This window comes from Anser cygnoides, chromosome 7 (genome assembly GCF_040182565.1).
Source record: "Anser cygnoides isolate HZ-2024a breed goose chromosome 7, Taihu_goose_T2T_genome, whole genome shotgun sequence".
Classification (NCBI taxonomy): domain Eukaryota; kingdom Metazoa; phylum Chordata; class Aves; order Anseriformes; family Anatidae; genus Anser; species Anser cygnoides.
Genome location: NC_089879.1, coordinates 34,949,150 through 34,968,229, shown reverse-complemented (window position 1 = coordinate 34,968,229; position 19,080 = coordinate 34,949,150). Strand labels below are relative to the sequence as shown.

Genomic DNA, 19,080 nt, shown 5'->3' with positions numbered 1-19,080 from the left:
GGTGAAAGAAAGACTACACATTGTGGGGAAGGAATTATTATCAGATGGGAGGGGCGTAATGTTTGCTTTGGAGTAAGAATGAAGGGCCTCAGATTAAGCACTTGAATTGCAATTAGTGAAAAACTACCTGTAAATAGCCTGTCCGGCTGATAAGCTAACAAAATGTTAAGCAAGGAAACACTGTTGGTTCAAGTCAAAGTTGGAAGAGATCAGTGTGGACAGACATATGACACCTGATGACTGCAAGAGAAAGTCATAAAAGGATAGCGCCAATGATGGTGTTTGTTGCAGACGGGAATGGAAATTCACCTAGTAAAAGGCAGCACAGTGATACTAACAGGGAAGGGCCAAAAAAACCACTTAGGACTAAAAGAGTGATGCCAGTTGCAAAGAACTGAACAGCTGGAATAATAGCATGGTTTCAGCTGCAAGACAGAGGCTTAAATACATGATGAAGAGTACAGGGGATACAAGATTGACAGCTGTAATCACAACAACTCAGATTTAGATATGGAAAGAAGGAAATTATAGAAATGCAGATGGAGAGCCTATTCCATTCTGGAAATTCACTCATTAGTATCTTGCTATAGTTTTGAAAAATGAAGAAGAATATAATGTCATTCTATTTAACATGCATCATAAAAAAGCGTAATGCGGCAGACTGTCCTCAGAGCTATTGCCTGATTCCCAAACGTAACTGCTTGTTTCTTTTACACGTTTCTGAAAAAATAAAGATTAAAAAAGAACACTGTGCAACAAGGAGGGGAAGAAGAATCACTTTTTTTTGAAAGCATTAAAAGAAAACTTTGAAGTTATATTACATTACTAAGATATTTAAATACTGGCTTGATTCCAGAAACTATAATCCTGTCATGGCAAAACATTGCTTAGGTCAATAGCGTATTATTGGACACTTGGTATCAAAACTCTTGAAGCATAGACTAAATAAATTCATAGAGACTTTTTTTTTTTCCCCAAAGAACGGGAGTCAGAGCAATGACTTACCTGCCTACCATAAAAAGGGACAAAGGAGCCCGGAAAATAAAAAATAAGAAAAAAAAGATGGGAAGTCAAGTAGATAATCCATATAGGCACAGAAAGTAATTAAGATGTTGCATTACTACTTCCTGTAGCAAACAAATTTGACAATTTCATGCTGAAGTATAAGCAGGGTGGCCTTTGGCTGATGTTACATCATCTACAGGCAACGAGTCAGAACAAGCCTTCCAACCTTCCTTACAGGTCCAAAAAAAATCTGCTGGGATACAGCAAGAGTAAAAAATACTTCAAATATTTTAAGAGTGTACTTCAAAAATACAACACTTCTTGTCTGGACTGTTTATTCAGTTTGAGTATATCAAGGTAGGGTAAAGAACTCAAGATACATTGTACATACGGTATTCATATAAATTCCCAGTAACTTAATACTCATAGGAACTATCACTCGGTTCCTCCTAAGTAGCTGGAATTAAGTGACTCAGTAGTTAGCATCTCTTTCCCTGTAATGTTAAATCTATGGAGGTTTCAGACAATGCTATACAGTGTGGTAGCTGATACTGTACAGAATACTTACTGTACAGCAAGAAACTGAGACTGAGATTAACCTGACATTAGGAAGTTAAAACTATACCACACTTTGGAAAAAACAAACAGAAGTCCAAGATGCACATCTCCTGAATACTTCCACCGTCTTGCCTACGTCATCTATTCCTGAACATCAACAGGAATGGTCCCTTGCGCCAGTCTGGCGCATTGGCACTAGAACTGACTTCAGCGTACCCTACAAGTCACCTCTGACATATGAGCTTAGAATAGTTCACAGAACAGCCAAGGTTGGAAGGGAGCTCTGGAGGAGGACATCTGGTCCAAACTCCCTGCTCAAGCAGGGCTGCCTGGCACTGGTTGTCCAAGACTGTGTCATACAAGTTCAGTTCAATGCTTGCTGAACATTTATCTTCAAAATTATACAAGTCAAATGTCTGAGTGCACTATACAAACTGGCACATTATAAAACAAAAAACTACCAAACAAAAGGTTTCTTTATTCTGTGCTCTTTCCCTCTCCATTACCATTACTGGTCAAGTGGGAGATGGGCCAGTGACTGTCACATACAGCTCTGCTACTGGGCTCTATCCAATTCCTAAAGTAACACTGTTGTTCTGTGCCTGGCACGCCAGGCACTCCATCTCCATAAATAATTATTCTGATGTCAGAGATGCAGGATTGTAGCTCCATTCAAAGAGTCTGCTGGGCACGGGGAGTGGGCAGATGAAGGATGCTTCTATTTACACACAAAAATCTTTGTGACTAACAGAGAGCAAAGAGAAAGGAAATACATAGAGAGCATAACAATTTAATGAGGATTTATTCCTTTGTGGGGAAAAAGGTGGGGCTGAAGCACAATGGTGGGATGCAGGGATTACAGCAGCTTATATCATAACTCTTTTGGGAATTAACAGTGACACCACCATCACCACCACCACCCCCCAGTGCTATCAAAACTATTTCCCATGCACAGCATGAACTTTATTAATACAGGGGAAAGAAAAGGAAGGAAATTAAGGGAACAAAGAAAATACTGTCATCTAAACAAATTTTGAATGGTAAGGAAGATACACGAGAAAAATTTGTAGAGTACAATAGCCTGTCACTCTGTAGTGTATTTATGTACAGACTAAACAGACAAAAAGGCAGATACATCTATGAAGAGCCAATTCTTTCTCCAGGTCTGATACCCTGGCTTCTACTCAACCACTTCTACCACGTGTGGCTGGGATTTCATTCCTGCTGTATCCATCATGCCCTGCAAGCCCCTCTAAGCAGGGGAAGGGGAAAAAGCTGGGATAACAGCACAGTGTTTGCTATAGAGTGGCCCTACATTCTTCTGTGAGTCATATCAGTAATTATACATGTTACATCGCTCCTTGCTCTCTTCTCAAATCAGGACTGGAACAGCTACTGAAGGCTAAAGAGGAAAAAATTCCCTGTGAATATACACCTGCAGCAACACGAGAGGGAGAAGAATTTGACAGTCTGGCTCCAAATCCCATCCATTTGTGTGCTTTCCTGTTTTGGGACAGTGAAAAGTGCATGAAACACTGAAACAGTTACTGTGGTCAGTGAAAGAAAACCTTGTTCTGTTTCAAGAATCCTACCTAACACCTAATCATGCAAACATATTGCTACTTCATGGTATAATTGTCAAGAAAATCCTATTTCCCCCCACTCCAAACAAACAAAAACCCCAGCAACAGCAGTATTAAACAGGTCACGCTGTACCTTAGTTTACTGTAAGGAAATAAGTGTGAAGAGACTACTTATTGTCATCCTGCTTATCATAAAAACAAAGGAAAAAAAAGTTCACAGGTTATTTAAAAAGCTAAGAAGTTAGAGAGGAACCTATGCTTAGGAGCATCAAAACCCTTTTAGTAACATTTCTTCAATACCTACCAAAAATCCCTTACTTTCCTATTGGACGAACACATTGGACCAACATTCCATGTTTACAACAATAATTAAGGCTATTATGGTAATAGAAAAGCTCATGGATGAAGACAACGATTTTGTGAATTTAAAAATCCTGACTCTAACCTAGAAAAACATACAGCGAAGATGCATGGACTTCCAACATACTTTGAAGAATCACCTTGTGCATTTACAGCTAGCTCTACCTTAAGAATTCATGCCCCTCTTTCTATATTCTTCTCATTTTGGAACTAACTGTCAGAAAGCTTAATTTTTTCCCTCAAAAGACCTTTGCCCCCCAAAGAGACATTCTTCCTCTTTCACAATTAGTTCTGCACTGGGACACAGACAGGCAAGGTCATTTTCTTGTCTTCCTGTGGGAACTGCTGCTTCTCTGATGAACGTCACCAGCCTGTCCTGCCCTGAAGGGTCCAAGTGCCTGCCCGGCTACTGAGAGCCTGCAGACACAGCCACAGAGCATACAGCAGAATAAACAGAGAAAGTAGTTCCAGCCGCAAATTGAAGCAAGAGAAAACAAACATGAGGGACACGCACATTACACTGCACAACGAATGCCTTCCCCATATTAATCTGTACTCTGTAATACCAAAACTGTGAGATGTAACCAGCCTTTTTTTCTGACCGAACTTAACAAATAAACAGTTAACTCGCTAAGAACAGAATTTTAAAAAGATGAACACTATTACACACGGAAAAACAAAAACAGCGATGGAGCATCTGACATGGACAGAATTAAGCCAACGTAAAGCAAAGGTAGGTACACAGTGTGCTTATTCATTTATTACATTTTTTTCAAGTACCATTAGAAAAAAAAAAAAAGTCGGTCAGCAAGGATTTCCTCATGCATTCACGAAACGCGGGAGAAAGCTTTGCAGTCCATCATGGTGCCAAAGACCTAACAGATTGATCCACAAAAAGTAATTTTCCTTCTCTATTTCACTACTATCAGGTTTGCCCGTCCCACAGCAAGTACAATCTGCTGATCAATTCTGTTTCAGCATACACATATCAGAATTAACAATCATTAGCATCAGTTCATTTATGCCACATGACAACCATTTTGTGTTACTATTCCCACTTTCTGGGGATCAGAATTCCAAGCTATTCATGCCATAAAATATGCACAAAGAAGGTAGAAACTTGTCACAGACAGTGTGTGGAAAGCATTTATACCACTTCCAGCACTGATGCTAATGAGAAAATAGATACCACAATTTTACAGAGCAAACTTTCATGCCAGCTTCTGAAATATCTTGAAGAATAATTAAAAAAAAAAAAAAAGGTTGCCCAGAATTCTTACTCTCTCTAGTAATTGTCAGCTCAGGACAATCACCTGAGCAAGAGGTTTTGCCTTCATGAACTTGTCTAGTTGTTTGTCAAGGCCACATCAAATGTAAACACCTAGAGTATCCTCTAGAATGAAGCTCTCTGATTCAAGTATAAGTTACATGAAAATATTTGTCACATGATAGTTTAAGCTGATGCCCATCCAATTTTGTATTATCCATTCACCTTCCTCAAGCCATTGATGACTTAACAAGCATCTAACATGTCTACAATTGTCCCTTACAGACCAACGAAACCCAGTGTATCCAGCTGTTCCCCACACAGAAGCTGCTCCACAACCGTGCAGCTGCGCTCCTGCTCTGTGCTTGCTGTCCTGTTTTCTTAGGATGGAAGATTCGGAATGCAAATAACCCGAGACTCGGGCACACCACGGGTTCATACAGTGATAAAACCATCTTTTCTCTTTTCTTCTTCCTTTCCCAATTCTAACACCATGTTTGCTTTGACTGAGGTTGAACCCACACCTTCTTCAACCTGTCTTTTAAGAACTGCCTTAGAACTATTTTAGTCCTTAGATCAAGGTCTTTTTTTTTTCCTGAAATAAGCTTATTATTATATACATCAGCTCCATAAATTAACTCAAACCCAGCATAGCTGTAAAATTGATAGAATCATCTAAATTTCACAACATCCTAGCTTACTTGGAACTGTTTCAGAAAAAGATAATTTAACTGACAATGCTGGCAGCAGAAACTGCCTCCAACATTAGCTAGGATTATTAAGACTGGAAATAAAAGATGAAACATAAGGACATACTCTTCTCTATTTAGTTTTATGGTGAGAGCCCAAAGACTACAAGAGTTTGGATTATCTCTCCTAGTTGAAGATTCTAAGATTGACTCTCTGCTTCTTTACCTGGGTTAAATTAGCATCCGTAATACTGTTACGATTTTCTCTGAAAGGTCAAATTTCCAAGCTGCTTGACAAATGGTAACTAGGCACATCAGAAATAAAAATTAGTTAAATGTTAACGATAACATGTGTTTTGAACCCAGAAAAAATAAGATAAATCCCTTCTCTACCACACAAGGAAGATACATGTGAGTGGAGAAATTTAAATATTCCTTTATATGCATGTGTGTGCACATAATTATCCACAGTCCAGCGATATATTTCAAACCTTATATTGTCTCTAAACTATGAGCTATTTACCTTTTTATACCAATGCATTCATTTCACTAGCAAAGAACTTATTTCCACCGCCCAACGTGGTGGAGAGCAGTGGTGGAAGGCAGATGTATGTAACATTCCTGAAACACTAGAACAACTCAGTATCTGTTGGGATTCCATCCAAGTAAGTCCTAAGAAGCCTTCAGGGAGCTGGCACACAAACATTTTCAGTTATGATGGCTTGTCACTCAACAAATCAGTCAGTATTCAAATAACCTGACTGCAGCTTTGAAGTGACTTGCAAACATCTATTAGGACATGTTGGTTATTAAGCAGAGAAAATTTGCTATTGATATTAGAACACATTAAAAATATTATCTCTTGTAGAACAAGATGTGAAGGAGAGAAAATGATTGGGAAAGAAGAATGATATTCAATACTAACAAGTCTATAACCAGGCTATAAAACGAACATGACAGCTTCAAACAAGGAAATCCCCTGGCTGTTAATGTATTAAATATTAAACACCCAATTTACTTAAATCATTTGATAAAAACAAAAGCATGGAGATCACAAGTTTTGTTTAAGAACGGTCACTTTTTTCTTGTTTCAAATAACTTGGACCACTGCACACAAAGGCATAAAACACTTCCAAGGATAGCTCTTAAGGTACAATACACAGGCCAGTTATTTAGTACGCACTTCAACATTTTCAAATATGAAATGAACAAAACAGTTTCAAAATAATTCAGTTCTGACTCACATATGGGAATAAAGGAAGTTTCACAAGTAAATTGCCAAATTCTAAATAAATGTGCAGAAACAGGAAAACAGGAGTCCCGCACTTGCATAAGGTACAGAAAATCAGTAAAATGGAAAATGGAGGCTATATACGTGTAACATGCAAATGATAGCTGTTGAAGCAAAAGTTCTCTCCATGATGGCAAACACTAGCTGTTAATCTAGCTTTACTTCCAAATTTATAAAGTATCAGGTACAAAGGATCAACTATGTGCATTCACAAAGTTATAAAACTTGAAAAAAAACAACAAGCTTATGCATACCCTTCCTTTATTAAAACTGGGAACATGGGACTAGAAAGGACCACCTGCATCCTCTCATATTTCAAGCATTATTTGATCTAATTATTCACCAAACTTAACAGTATTTCACCTTTGAAGAGCTTCCTTTGGAAGGTTCTTTCTGCAAAAAGAAAATACAATCTAAAGCTTCGAAACTTTCTTCTCTTCCTACTTCCAGACCATCCCCCCCTCCCTTTTTTTTTAAATAACAACTCAAATCATACCCTTCTTTCAGGTAGCAGCATAGAAGTGTGACCTTGATAAAAATCAGACTAACATGTCACTGCTTTCTATAGGTTCAAAAAATAGTTCAATCAACCCTAAAATCTTGTTCCTGCATGTTGGAGTTAAAAGTTCACCTCAATGACTGCAACAGATGTCTACACACATCCTTAAACAGACAACTGACTTGCCTGGTGCTGTCAGGGCACTCCATGGATGCCTGACACTACAATGGAACTTGAAATATGCAAAAGCATACATTCCCTACCCAAGACCAATGACTCTACATGGATTTCACAATAAAATTATAAGTAAAGAATAGGAAGATTAACAGCCCATATGTCTATTCTGAGATCATCTTGAGGGCTTTTGTCCACATTATTTTTTCCTCCAGTCTTCTTTTTTTCTTTCCCAATAGCTTTAAAAATGCAGAAAATGAAGCAACTCATTACACTCAGGTAAAAAAAAAAAGAAAAGAAAAAAGGTAGCTTGCAGCCAGTTACGGGAATGTTCAAATACTATTAGCCAAGGTCATAGCCTTACAATTTCTGTGATACTTTTGACTAACAATTTTTCTGTTTATGTAACTATATGCATCCACATATATGAATGCCTGTAAATATGTGTATGAATATACATACTAGACTTGCAGAAACCTAACATTGCCATTTCTACATCATTTTACTCAGTAACTTGCAGTATAGTTATATCATTTGATGTATCAAAACATCATAGATTTTATTGCCAACAACTGCATACAGATACAAAAACGCTTAAGTTGCACTACACAATATGGATATATTTTTCCCTCGTCAAGATGCATAACTATCATACAGTTCAACTTCTTTGATGCTATGACTTGAAGCCCTCCACCCTTCATAAAGACAACTTTAAAACCATGTTATCCCAGCTCCCAGAAGATTTGCTCATCAAGTTCTTAAATTAATCCTTTACTCACCAATGCTACTCAGAGAACTGCTGCTTTCAGAATCAGAAGGCATTATGGACAGCACACTGTAAGTGGATCCTAAAATCAGAAAGAGACAAACAGTATTACTACTACTTCTCTTTTCTTCTCCCCAAATCAAGCTAACCATTTGTTTTCTTGACACTGTAGAAACCAAACACACTGAATTAGACTTTTATGCATTAGTAACATTTATGCTCTCTAATAGGAAATGGATAACTTGTAAATAAACATCACAGTACACATCAAGTAGGAAATTATTCCAGGTGAAGTGGTAAAACTGAATTCAGCAAAAAAAAATGAACTAAAACAATGAGTATTTCTGACACCTAAAATACAAAATTTCTTCTCTGAAGTATGAAGATTGAGTGATGTCTGTCATGATCATCAGAATCTACTTTGATTACTTGTCTTTTTAATGAGCCAGCTCCAACTTCATCACCTTACTGATTTGTATTCCTTTCCTCAGACTTCGAAATATAATTTCATTGGTAAATAAGTTTTGCTTGCATATATGTGCAACTTCAACTATCTGATCCCAAAAGCAACTGGAGCTAACTTGTCACTGATGGTAATAAAAGCATTTTTATTTTTTTTCCCCCACACATAAATAGACCAATAGACAGAGTCGTCTTTCATTTTAGTTGATTTAAAAGTATGCTAAGTTTGACTTCCCAGAAGAACTGGAAAAACAGGCCCTAGTTCAAAACCTTAACAACTAAACAGCTCCACCATTCATCACAAACAAGATGAGCATCCAATAGTAAAGGAAAGGGAATCATTTTGTGGCTAAGTGATTTGAAATCTGGTCCACTTCCAGCCACAACCAGAACATGAGCTAAAGCATGAAGTCAATATATTCGGGAGCTGTCTTTCCTATAGTCCTCCTTTCTATGTTTCATGATTTGTTTCCTCCAATCTTTTTGAAATTAAGAAATGAAAGGTGAGAAGCATCACAATGAACACATGGATCTACTTTTCAAGTGGATTAAATCAAGAAGTACAGCTTCAGCTCATCTCCTGTGCTTCTTCAGGAAAAAAACTAACACCTATAATCACAGTATCAGATAAAGGAAAGACAAGAAGTGACAAAGAGAAGCTGACCAACAACACAAGCAATAACAGCAAAATCAACTGAAAAAACAAACACACTTAGGGCCAGACCCCCAGCCAGTAAAATTTGGATGGACCCCCAAGTTTCAATGTTTGCTATCTCAACAAAGAACCAGGCTCCCCAGTCTGATTAAAGGGACGATGGCTAGGCAAAAGCCAAGTCAAACTCCTTCCAAACAAATCCCTTGGTTTTGCTAGTAGACATTGCTCCAATAAGTACAAAAAAAAGGAACTGGATCATGAAGTACACTGTTCCACCTGACAAATCCCTGTAAATAATGATTCAAAATACATTGCTCACAAGTAATTCTAGTTCATTATACAGGATGTAAGGGCTTACTTTTGTTTTGGCTTGCTGTGGTTTTTAAATAAAACCTGACAAGCACAACACTGACACACCAGCTTCAGGAAGAAGTCTGCTATGTATTTTTGCTTCCATTTGTACCATTTTCAGATAACTATTTAAGCTGTTTCTAAATCATTAGTGCTTATTAAAAGCAAAATAATTTTGTCATTAATTAAAACTAATGCCTGCCTGTTCTAAACTCAGATTTCTTCTAGTATGAGCTGGAAAGATTAGAAACAAAGGGGTAGCTGAAGAAAGCAGATCAATGTATTAAACAAAGGAATGCGTATTTACAACAGACAATGTATGTCAAGATCATATCAGAACTGCATGGGACTCAAAGACAATGAAATAACGTGCCAAGAAGTGAGACATGATTACACTCAGCAACTTAAAATCACTCACTTCCTCTAAAAACTCACATAGGAGTCCCGCATGGAAACACAGTTCAAGTGATTGTTAGCTGCTGCTGCTTCTTTTTAGGCATGGAGAAAGAAAATGTTTTCACAACAGATAATGTGATTGAGTGTTCTCCTCTTCCTTCAGGATATTTGAAAAAAAACCGATTGCCACAGCCATAATGAAAAGGATGGAGAACACTGGAGTTTTGTAAAAACAAACTTACAAATAATTCATTGACTATTTTGTGAATGGACAGGATGTCTCCAGGTACCCAGAAAAGTATCTGCAATACTATTTTAAGTATGGTAGATCAAACTTACACGACCTGGATTTTGCCTCTAGCTCTTTTACAGTTTTTCTGTGCAATCTTTACTAAATCATGTATTTGGTACATCTCAGTTTCCCACCTTTAAATATTTTATTTGAGGATAAACTGATCAAGTTGGAAAGCCCTGAACATGGCTTGCTACATGTGCTGTACAAAGCTGAAGCAAAATAAAATTATGCACAGGCTTTTCTACCTGACACCTCAGTCTGATTTTCTCTACAGTCAGATTTAAGAATCAACATGAAAATTTTAACAGACACTTAAGATATATTCTAGTGTTTAACATCTATCATCTCAAGTTTTAAAAATGGATCACATTACATTTAGACATTGATTAATAACACCAGTTTAAAGTAATTACTACTATAAATCTGCATATAATGATTAGCTTTAGAGTTTGTCTTCCAGAAAAATATAGTAACTCTTGTAAGAGCACTTGATATTTAAAGATAACTAGAGCACCTATATAGCATCCACAAAGTAAAAGAAGCCATACACGAATCGACAGAGGCTGTAAGAAAAATCAACAAGGTGACATTCCGCAGCTGTCTTATAACTATACTTTAGTAATAAAGCCATGAACTACATTTCCCACACAACTTGGGTCAATGACAATTTTTCCAAAACAGTATCTTATTTTCCCCTTATATTTTTATGTCAACATTCTGTTTCACATGCATACTTTCAAATGATGCTCAACGGATTTCCAGCATTCAACAGATATGTCGTAAGTTACACTTGACTACATTTGTTTATTTCAATTCACAAATTGATGAGGAAGGAGGAAGGCAAATCCATATAAGTAGTAGTGAAAAGAGAAATACATTCTTAAAATGAGTGGGCTTTTTGTGTACCTTTTTTTAAAAAAAAATACTGGATAGAACACCTTGATATGTAATCAAGGATTACAGCACTTCTCATATTTTAACACTAGTGTAAGCAATATACTAACTTGGATCCATTGTTCATAACCTAAAATGCTTAAATCACACATCAATGATTGTGCAAGCTGATCTGAAACAGATACTTAACTACTCTCATCATCTGAGCTGATCTTGTTTTTATTTATCTTCAAGAGCACTAATCCCTTCTGTCCTCATTCCCTGAATTGAAAGCTAAAGCCAGAACTTAAAGCAAGTCAAATTCTGCTCTCTGGAATAGATAGAAAAGTTTTGTGAAGCTGACTTCATCAAATCAAGACATATGACTCTTTCCAGCAATGTTCGTAAAACGTCAGTTCAGATTGCTAAATGCAAGATCTGGCATGTATGGTATGTTATCACAGGAAAAGTGAGAAGTGCGAAAAGGGGAGGAATCACCAGACCCATTCATAATTCCTCACTACTAACACCCCAGCCCCCAAAAATCCAGTAGCACTGTTGTTCATGTTTCCAAGCTGTTTGTGGGGATGTCTGGATTTTCCAACTACACAAGTTGTGAGTTCATTATCTCTCACGTGCCACCATTATCATTATCAGCAATATTAAATGTCAGAAACAATTACTAGAGAACTCAGTATATCTTTCATAATATTAAAATTCATTTTTAGCTGCTGAACTGAAACATATCTATGTATTCAATTCATGCTCAACTAGCACCATACTTTACATGTTCAGAAGTACTTGAAAACGGTCCTCAAGAGCATTTCCCCACCCTGTAGGTTGCTTCCTCACATGACATAGGAAAATGCTCCTAATCACTCCAACAGAAATTTAGATACAGAGAAAAGGCAAGAAAAAAAAACATACGCAAGATTTTATAACCAAAAAGCACTACACGATCTATTCATGAGCTCTCCTCGCTGAGCAAACTGTTCTCCTCTTTATTTGAAATTCTTGAACTTTTTGGCTGTCCATCTTGTCAGACTGCACAAGGAGTAACATCAGAACACAAAACCACCAAGAACCAGTGAGTACGTTAAGTTAATGTTGAAAATCCTTCGCATCTGGGGATTTGCATGCCTTTCACCGTACTTGTCCAAGTATCTGCCTTTCATATGTTTCCCACAGTATTCGTCACACATGCCACAGTCTCCCAGTACACAAACTTGTTATATCAGACATCAATTCACTGACTCAAGTTCAAAATTACAGCTTGAAGTAAAAAGATATTGGATGAACACAGTACATTTTGCTCGTACTTCATTAAAAAAAGTGACCAGACATTTACAGATACACACTCGTACTAAAAAGAAAAGCCTAAACAGGCAAGTCTGCCATGCAAAGGAGAGCCTTTTTTTTTTCTTTTTTTTTTTTCTTTTTTTTTTTTCCCCCCTATTTTGCTCAGATTGAGCTTCTGATTAGTTCCTGGCTACACTAAACAGCTTTCGAAGAACAGAGCAATTTAATAACTGCCACATTATGTACACAAAAATTTAAAGAAGACCGTTTCCTTCTATTTTAAACAATTACAGCATGTCAAATGTCCTCAAATTCTTGCTGTTCTTATGAAGTTTGATGAGAGGAAGACCACTTAAAAACTTGGAAATTGAGGAACAGAACTAAGAATTAACAAAACTACTTGCTTAGCTGTGGAAGTCACACATAAGCTGAATGCCAGGTTTGCTACGACTGTAGAACCTTCTCCTCTTCCAGAGAGCGTACAAACCGGCTCTGCTCACGGCCCTATAATGAATACTGTACTGAAAGGGATTACAGCAGCAAAAAGAGATATAGGGGACTCAGTTTTCTCTAAGTTCATCTCATGTGTCATTAATACTTACTTTTCCCCCCAGAACGTATGTTTTACTCTCCAATACTTACAAAGTTAAAAGATAAAATTCAACTGAAAGAGAGTTCTCGTCAAGTCTAAAGGCTATTTTACTTTCTAAAGTTTCCTATGCTGAGTAACTGTGTAGGAATAAGAATAATTACTCCCTCAGATATACACCTTAAGCACAGAGCCAAAGAGATGGGTCTACTGAAGCAGCTTCAGTATGAAGAGCCAGGCTCTAACTCACAGAACATGGGGTGCTTCATCCCTCAAGATGTGGAGTGCTCTGATTTGAGCTGCACAGCCCCTGGCATGTAATCCATCTTTAAAGGATTGTATTCCCAATGTGCAGTACTGCTGACTCTAAATTCATTACCCTTCCCAACTAGAACACCTAGCGCTGCAGGACTCAGCCTAGAAATGCTGCTTTGCCCACACAAGGTTTTTCACTACACCTCTACTTTTAGGATGACATTAAACAACTCCCCATGCTCCCCAGCTGCAAATTTCCACTGTTAATTAAACTCTGCTCTTCCTCCCACCTCCCTTCCCAGCACTGCGGCCACCAGCTGATTCGGCTCCTTGTCAGCAGGGGCTGTTTCTGACAGGGGTCCAGCACACCGGATGGGAGGGCAGCAGGACAAACATTTGTTTATCCTCATCTCAGCGCACCAAGCTCATCTGACTTCAGCAGGACTCCTACTTGCTGGGGGGGGGACCAAAAAACTTTGATTAAAACCGGAAATGACCCAGATTACAGCGTTTTCATTGCTTTTCATGTTACAACAAGCAAAACGGCCCAAGGAGCTGAAGACCACATAGATCTGCCACGGTCTGTCTCTGAGGCTACTCCTCTCTTGGAAGCCTGCACAGCCAGGTTTGTCAGAAACCATAAAATGCAGTCATCTTTTGCCAGTTGCATGACATTCAGACCTTAAATCCTGACCTCACACAACACCTTGAATAGGATATTCGCTTCTGTCCATGTCATCTTCAGTTTTGATGCTTTGTAGTCATTTACCTTTAAGGACACGAGTAACTCCAAAACCAAAAGGCACTGAACTGAACAATAAAGGTAAAACAGTTGCAGAGGTCAGATCAGCAAAAGCTTGCTCTCTTCTCCCATCTGCTTTTAAAGACAGTATTATCATTTATTCATCATACCCACAGTTCCCAAATACTGTGCCTTGAAGCCTAGAGTGATTTCTTATTTTTAGGACAGTATGAAAACAAAAAAAGCCATTAAATGGCTTTTTAAAGAATGAAGCAGTTGAAAATGTATCATTTTGATTTCCCAAATACCTCAGCCTACAATAATTTCACATAGACAGTGAGGGTCAGGGCACTTAATTTCCTTTTACAACCGAGACAATATTTTACAATGACATATTTAAGAAGATAAAAATATAGTTTTGGAAAAGACATACTTCAGAGATTAGGCTATCTTTCAATTAGAAAAGGTTCAGAATAAACTCTTATTAAGGACAGAACAGTTCACACACGTAAAAATAAACGGTGGTGACAGAATAACAGATCAGGCTGATTGTAATGTAATGTGACAGTTTCTGTGCAGCTTGAGATTCAGAAAAGTTAAGTAACTTGCCTGAGGCCAGAGACATCAGTAAGCAGCCCTGAGTTCAGATGCTCAAGTTCCAAGCCATCAGTCATGTAATGAAGTACAACATCCGATGTTCAGGTGTTAAAAACAACACTACACATCCATATCTGGAAAATTCCTATTTTCATGAACATTTGTTCAAAACACTTCAAGTAGACTGAAGACACTCATTGGTATTTCTAAACATGCATTCCTAAATATACCCTGTTTAGTAGTGACTACACTCACTGCTATAGATAATTATTTTGATAGTCAGCAAGGAATTCGGTGAGGTACTAAAAAAAATTTATAATGTATCTTTAAGAAGAATATAAGTCACTAGAATACTGCCGTGCATCTTACTGCAGTATGAATTACAAAAGGAAACAGAAGTTGATGTTTTCAATAAACAGGGAAGAACAGCAGAAAGATAAGGAAAGAAGGAAAGGGATGAGAAAGATTATTAACTTTAATACATTTTCATTTTATCATTAGGATACACTTACTGCTATCCACATACTTTATTAGCATTATTTGTTCTTGTTTACTGCATTGTGAACATGGGGTCAAATCACCCTCTTTTCACATAAGGATGGACAGAGAAGATTAAACCACTTTACAAACCTAAATTTGCGCAGTTTGGTCCAAAAAAATCCGCGTGATGACAGTGCTGTAGTAGACAACATACAAGCTATTTTGCCATAGATACAATGCTCTAATCATGTCTTACGGAGATGCTACAAAAGCAATTTTTAAGAGCCAAATGACCATGATATTTTATTAGCAGGATATCAGCTTACATATATCTATTGCCATCTGGTGACTGCAAACAAAGAGGTAAGAAAACCTTATGACTGCTTAAAAGCTAACAAAAAAGACACCCAAGTATATGAGGTCAGCTAGAAATAATATGACCCTTGCTACCTTCCAATCTTTCACTTATTTCTTCACTATTTACCAAACAATTTACTTAATTTCTTGCACTCTGTGAAACCACAAGAGAAGCGATTAAATGCATGTGCTGGAGCAGCAGGACCAAAGATGCAATGATAATTACTACTGCTATTACTTATTCAAAAAGTCCTGCAGCAATACAGGTTCTGAAGCAGCAACAACAGCTTTAACCTTTGTCTTCCTGCTTTTTGACTGGGATGGCTTTTAAATCTGCTCTAGTCAGTGCATTTTGCCTTGACAAGTCATTTGTCTCCGACACTCAGCTTCAAATGAGAGCTTCAACAGCACACAGCCAACCACTATGCCCCTCTTACAGCCCTGAATTCCCATTAGGTAGTGCTGTGAGATGGGCGATGGTTTTTCAGCAGTTATTTAAGGCTAACAGCAACATACCTAGCTACTGTGGAAATATCAGCATGCTAACTTACATTACACTTAGATTCTGGCAAAAAGAACAACTTGGCATTTGTAGAACTGCACACACTGCCCTCACTGGCAACCTTCGTACAAGAGAAACGTTCATTTTTGTAGGTTCACACTCAAAAAAGGGATGAAAAACCATCTCCAGATTCTTTAACCTCAAAAGTTCATACAGACAGGAAAAAGCTGCATTTAAAGACACGTCTTAGTAAAACTGCAATGCAGGCAGATGAATCAACTTGTCACATATTCCAGCTCTTGCGACTTACAGTTAGTCCTTGCATTATTGCCAGAGCATTGGTGCTGTTTTCTGTTCTAGAAGTCTCATGAGATATTACTAAGTGATCAAACAAAAGTCATTTTGTTCAAGAATCATAGTTAATATAAGCTCATCAAACTGCAAGTTGGCTTTTCCCAGAACAGGCCACCTCCATTACATTGGTAACGGGTCCATCATATTCATTAGTTCTTCTTTTGCTTCTAGCCAGCAGGAAGTTGACATTTTCTTGGTGGATTCTGTATGATAAGCCAAAGGAGAAAAAAAAATATAAAAATGCCTTGTAGCATTTTACTTGAACAAGCTTCCTGCAATCTCATTTTCACATTCTTATGTTTCTCTCAAAGTTATCTTTCTGATCTAGATTCCTCTGTAAATTATATATAACAGGATATAATTAATTTTGTTTATTAAGGTAGAAAGATGTAATGTTTCATTAACCCTCACAGATGACTAAAATCTAACAGAGAACATACACCAATCCCTTTCCATCTAGTGAAGGCAATCAGATAACCTAGAGCCTAAATTCACTTGGCACACCACTGCTCTTCCAGGGCTCTACCTGCACTGTGTCCAGCCAAACAGCATCCTGCCCTCTCTATCGGTACTTCTGACACTGATGTAGGACCCAAGGCTCCTTCAGCTGGACAGTGCTGTAACAGCAGTCACCAGAAAGCAGCAGGCCCTACGGACCCACATCACGTTGAGCGCACTGCTCTCAGCTCTCCCCGTGAGATGCCACCTCCAGCAGGGAGTAGCTGCACACCAGCGGGAGAGCCGTGGCACATGGCATGTCTACTCCGCTCAGGGAGCACCCGCAAATTTCCCTGTTTTGGTCCCTGTAGCACTGCTCAAGGAGCATTCAAGTTCTGTCTGCTTTTACACCTAGCCTGCTCCCATTTGGTCCCCAACCCCTTTTCTTCACCACACTCCTAACAGATCAGGGCACTTGAGACCCATTCCTTTCTAAAAATTTTCTCATCTGCTCTATAACTATAGTGACTGGTTTTCATCAGTCAGACATTTAGTAAATGTCTTTTCTAAGGCCACTATGGAATCCATCTGGTCCATTTTCTGAGTTTTATTGTCACGTAAGGGGCAAATAAGAAGCTGAGGCATCTACATAAGAGAAAAAGCATGGTAAGGAATTGTCCAAGCACACAAGTCTTGCTGCCAGTGGTCTCTATCCACAGGACCTCATGCTTCAAGCCTGCTGAACCTGAATGCAGGGTACCTGGAGAGCTGGCTGGGGAGTTCCAGACACCAGCACCAAAAGGCCACAGACGCCATCTGGGCTCCTGCTAGGCCATGCCTGGAGGATGGCATTGCTCACTACGACTGCAGAAGGAAGGTGAATTTGGAAATCGGACAAGTCATCTGGCAGGATTAATCTAGAGAATACCTTAAAGCAGTAACATGATGCTAGTTAGTCCTGGAGGCCAGGGAAGTTTCATCATCTTTATCCTATGCAGCGTCAGTCTAAGAAAAACTCCAAATGCCCCCCCGCTTTCTGCTGGTAGGTGAGCATATTTTTTGAAAAAAGGTTTCATTGGCTTTTTATGGCCAGAGGACTTTGTGTGCTGTAAATACAGCATTGCCAATAAATCTGCAAGTGATACCACTTCTAAAAACGGTTTAACAGAACTGTGGTCAGTATAATTTCTTTAAACAAACAAACAAAAAACACACCTGTGCACACAAGCAGAAGCACGTCTCCAGCCTGCAACTAGAATATGAAGCTTGACATAAATGAAATGAAATTATCTTTTCAGCTATCAGCGTCAGAGCACGTTTCCCATATGTGAAGTAATGAAATGTTTCTTTCTTCATATCTGTACTCAAGGGCTTTGGCAAGTAAATATTTTGGCTCATCCATTTTGTTCAAGGTTAACTATAAAGCCCAAATGCAATGATCAACTGATTATTATAAATATCCAGTATCAGCAGGACCCCTGGACTCCACTGCCCTAGGAACAAACGCAGCTTAAGTCAGCTCTGAGAAGTCCTTACACCCTGCAAAAACCTGAAGCATTTTATACCCAGTGTATCAACAAGTGAGTTGAGAAAACAGGCAGAGTAAGCTGTATAAGGAAATCAGAGCTGCTACAAAGAAAAAAACACAGTGAAAGCAAAAACTGGGAAAGGTGATATGGAAGGAAAGGTAATAAATCAAAAGAAGGAAATGACTGTAGTAGCAGCGAGCACAATTTGTCCTACTGTGCGGTGCCATGAAGTATTTTTAAATGTGCACAGCAGTTGAAGATCTGGAAAACAAATGCATAACAGTTTATATATACACCCTTAAACTTCACTTGGCAAACAGAAAAGCTGGACATGGAAAAAACACCTGGTCGCTGTTCCTCAGCGCCTTCCAACCCGCATCGCAGAGAAGTTTCTCCCAACCCCTCTAATGCTGTGGTACAGCTTTTTAAGAATATCATCGAGTTGAGAGCTTAGCAACAATTCTTAAAAATAAGGAGGTTATACATCCTTTTTTATTCTGGAGGGAAGAAAGGACAGACAGATGATGCACTGAGTTACCTAACACGTCATTATTTGGGCCGGGAACAGACACTTCTCAGAATATTGCTTCTGTCATTAAGCTGTGGCAGAAGTAACATTTCTGATTACCTTCAATTCTCCTTGCTAGCTTCATTTAACCTCCGACAGTAATATATTCACACCTACTTTTCCTAGCACGCTAACCAATTCTCGAG

At 38.3% G+C, this 19,080-nt stretch overlaps 1 protein-coding gene across 7 annotated transcripts in view; it reads right to left on the bottom strand.

Annotated features, from left to right (window-relative positions):
* Positions 1-19,080, bottom strand: part of DLG5 (discs large MAGUK scaffold protein 5) — a 111,387-nt gene that overhangs the window by 57,802 nt on the left and 34,505 nt on the right. For 5 of the 7 annotated variants that reach the window (XM_013175812.3, XM_048060143.2, XM_048060147.2 and 2 more), the window contains exon 2: positions 8,206-8,274. The exons of the other annotated variants lie outside the window; for them this stretch is intronic. In XM_013175812.3, the coding sequence (XP_013031266.3) occupies positions 8,206-8,274 (69 nt within the window). The remainder of the gene's footprint in view (positions 1-8,205; positions 8,275-19,080) is intronic. 7 annotated transcript variants of the gene reach the window in all.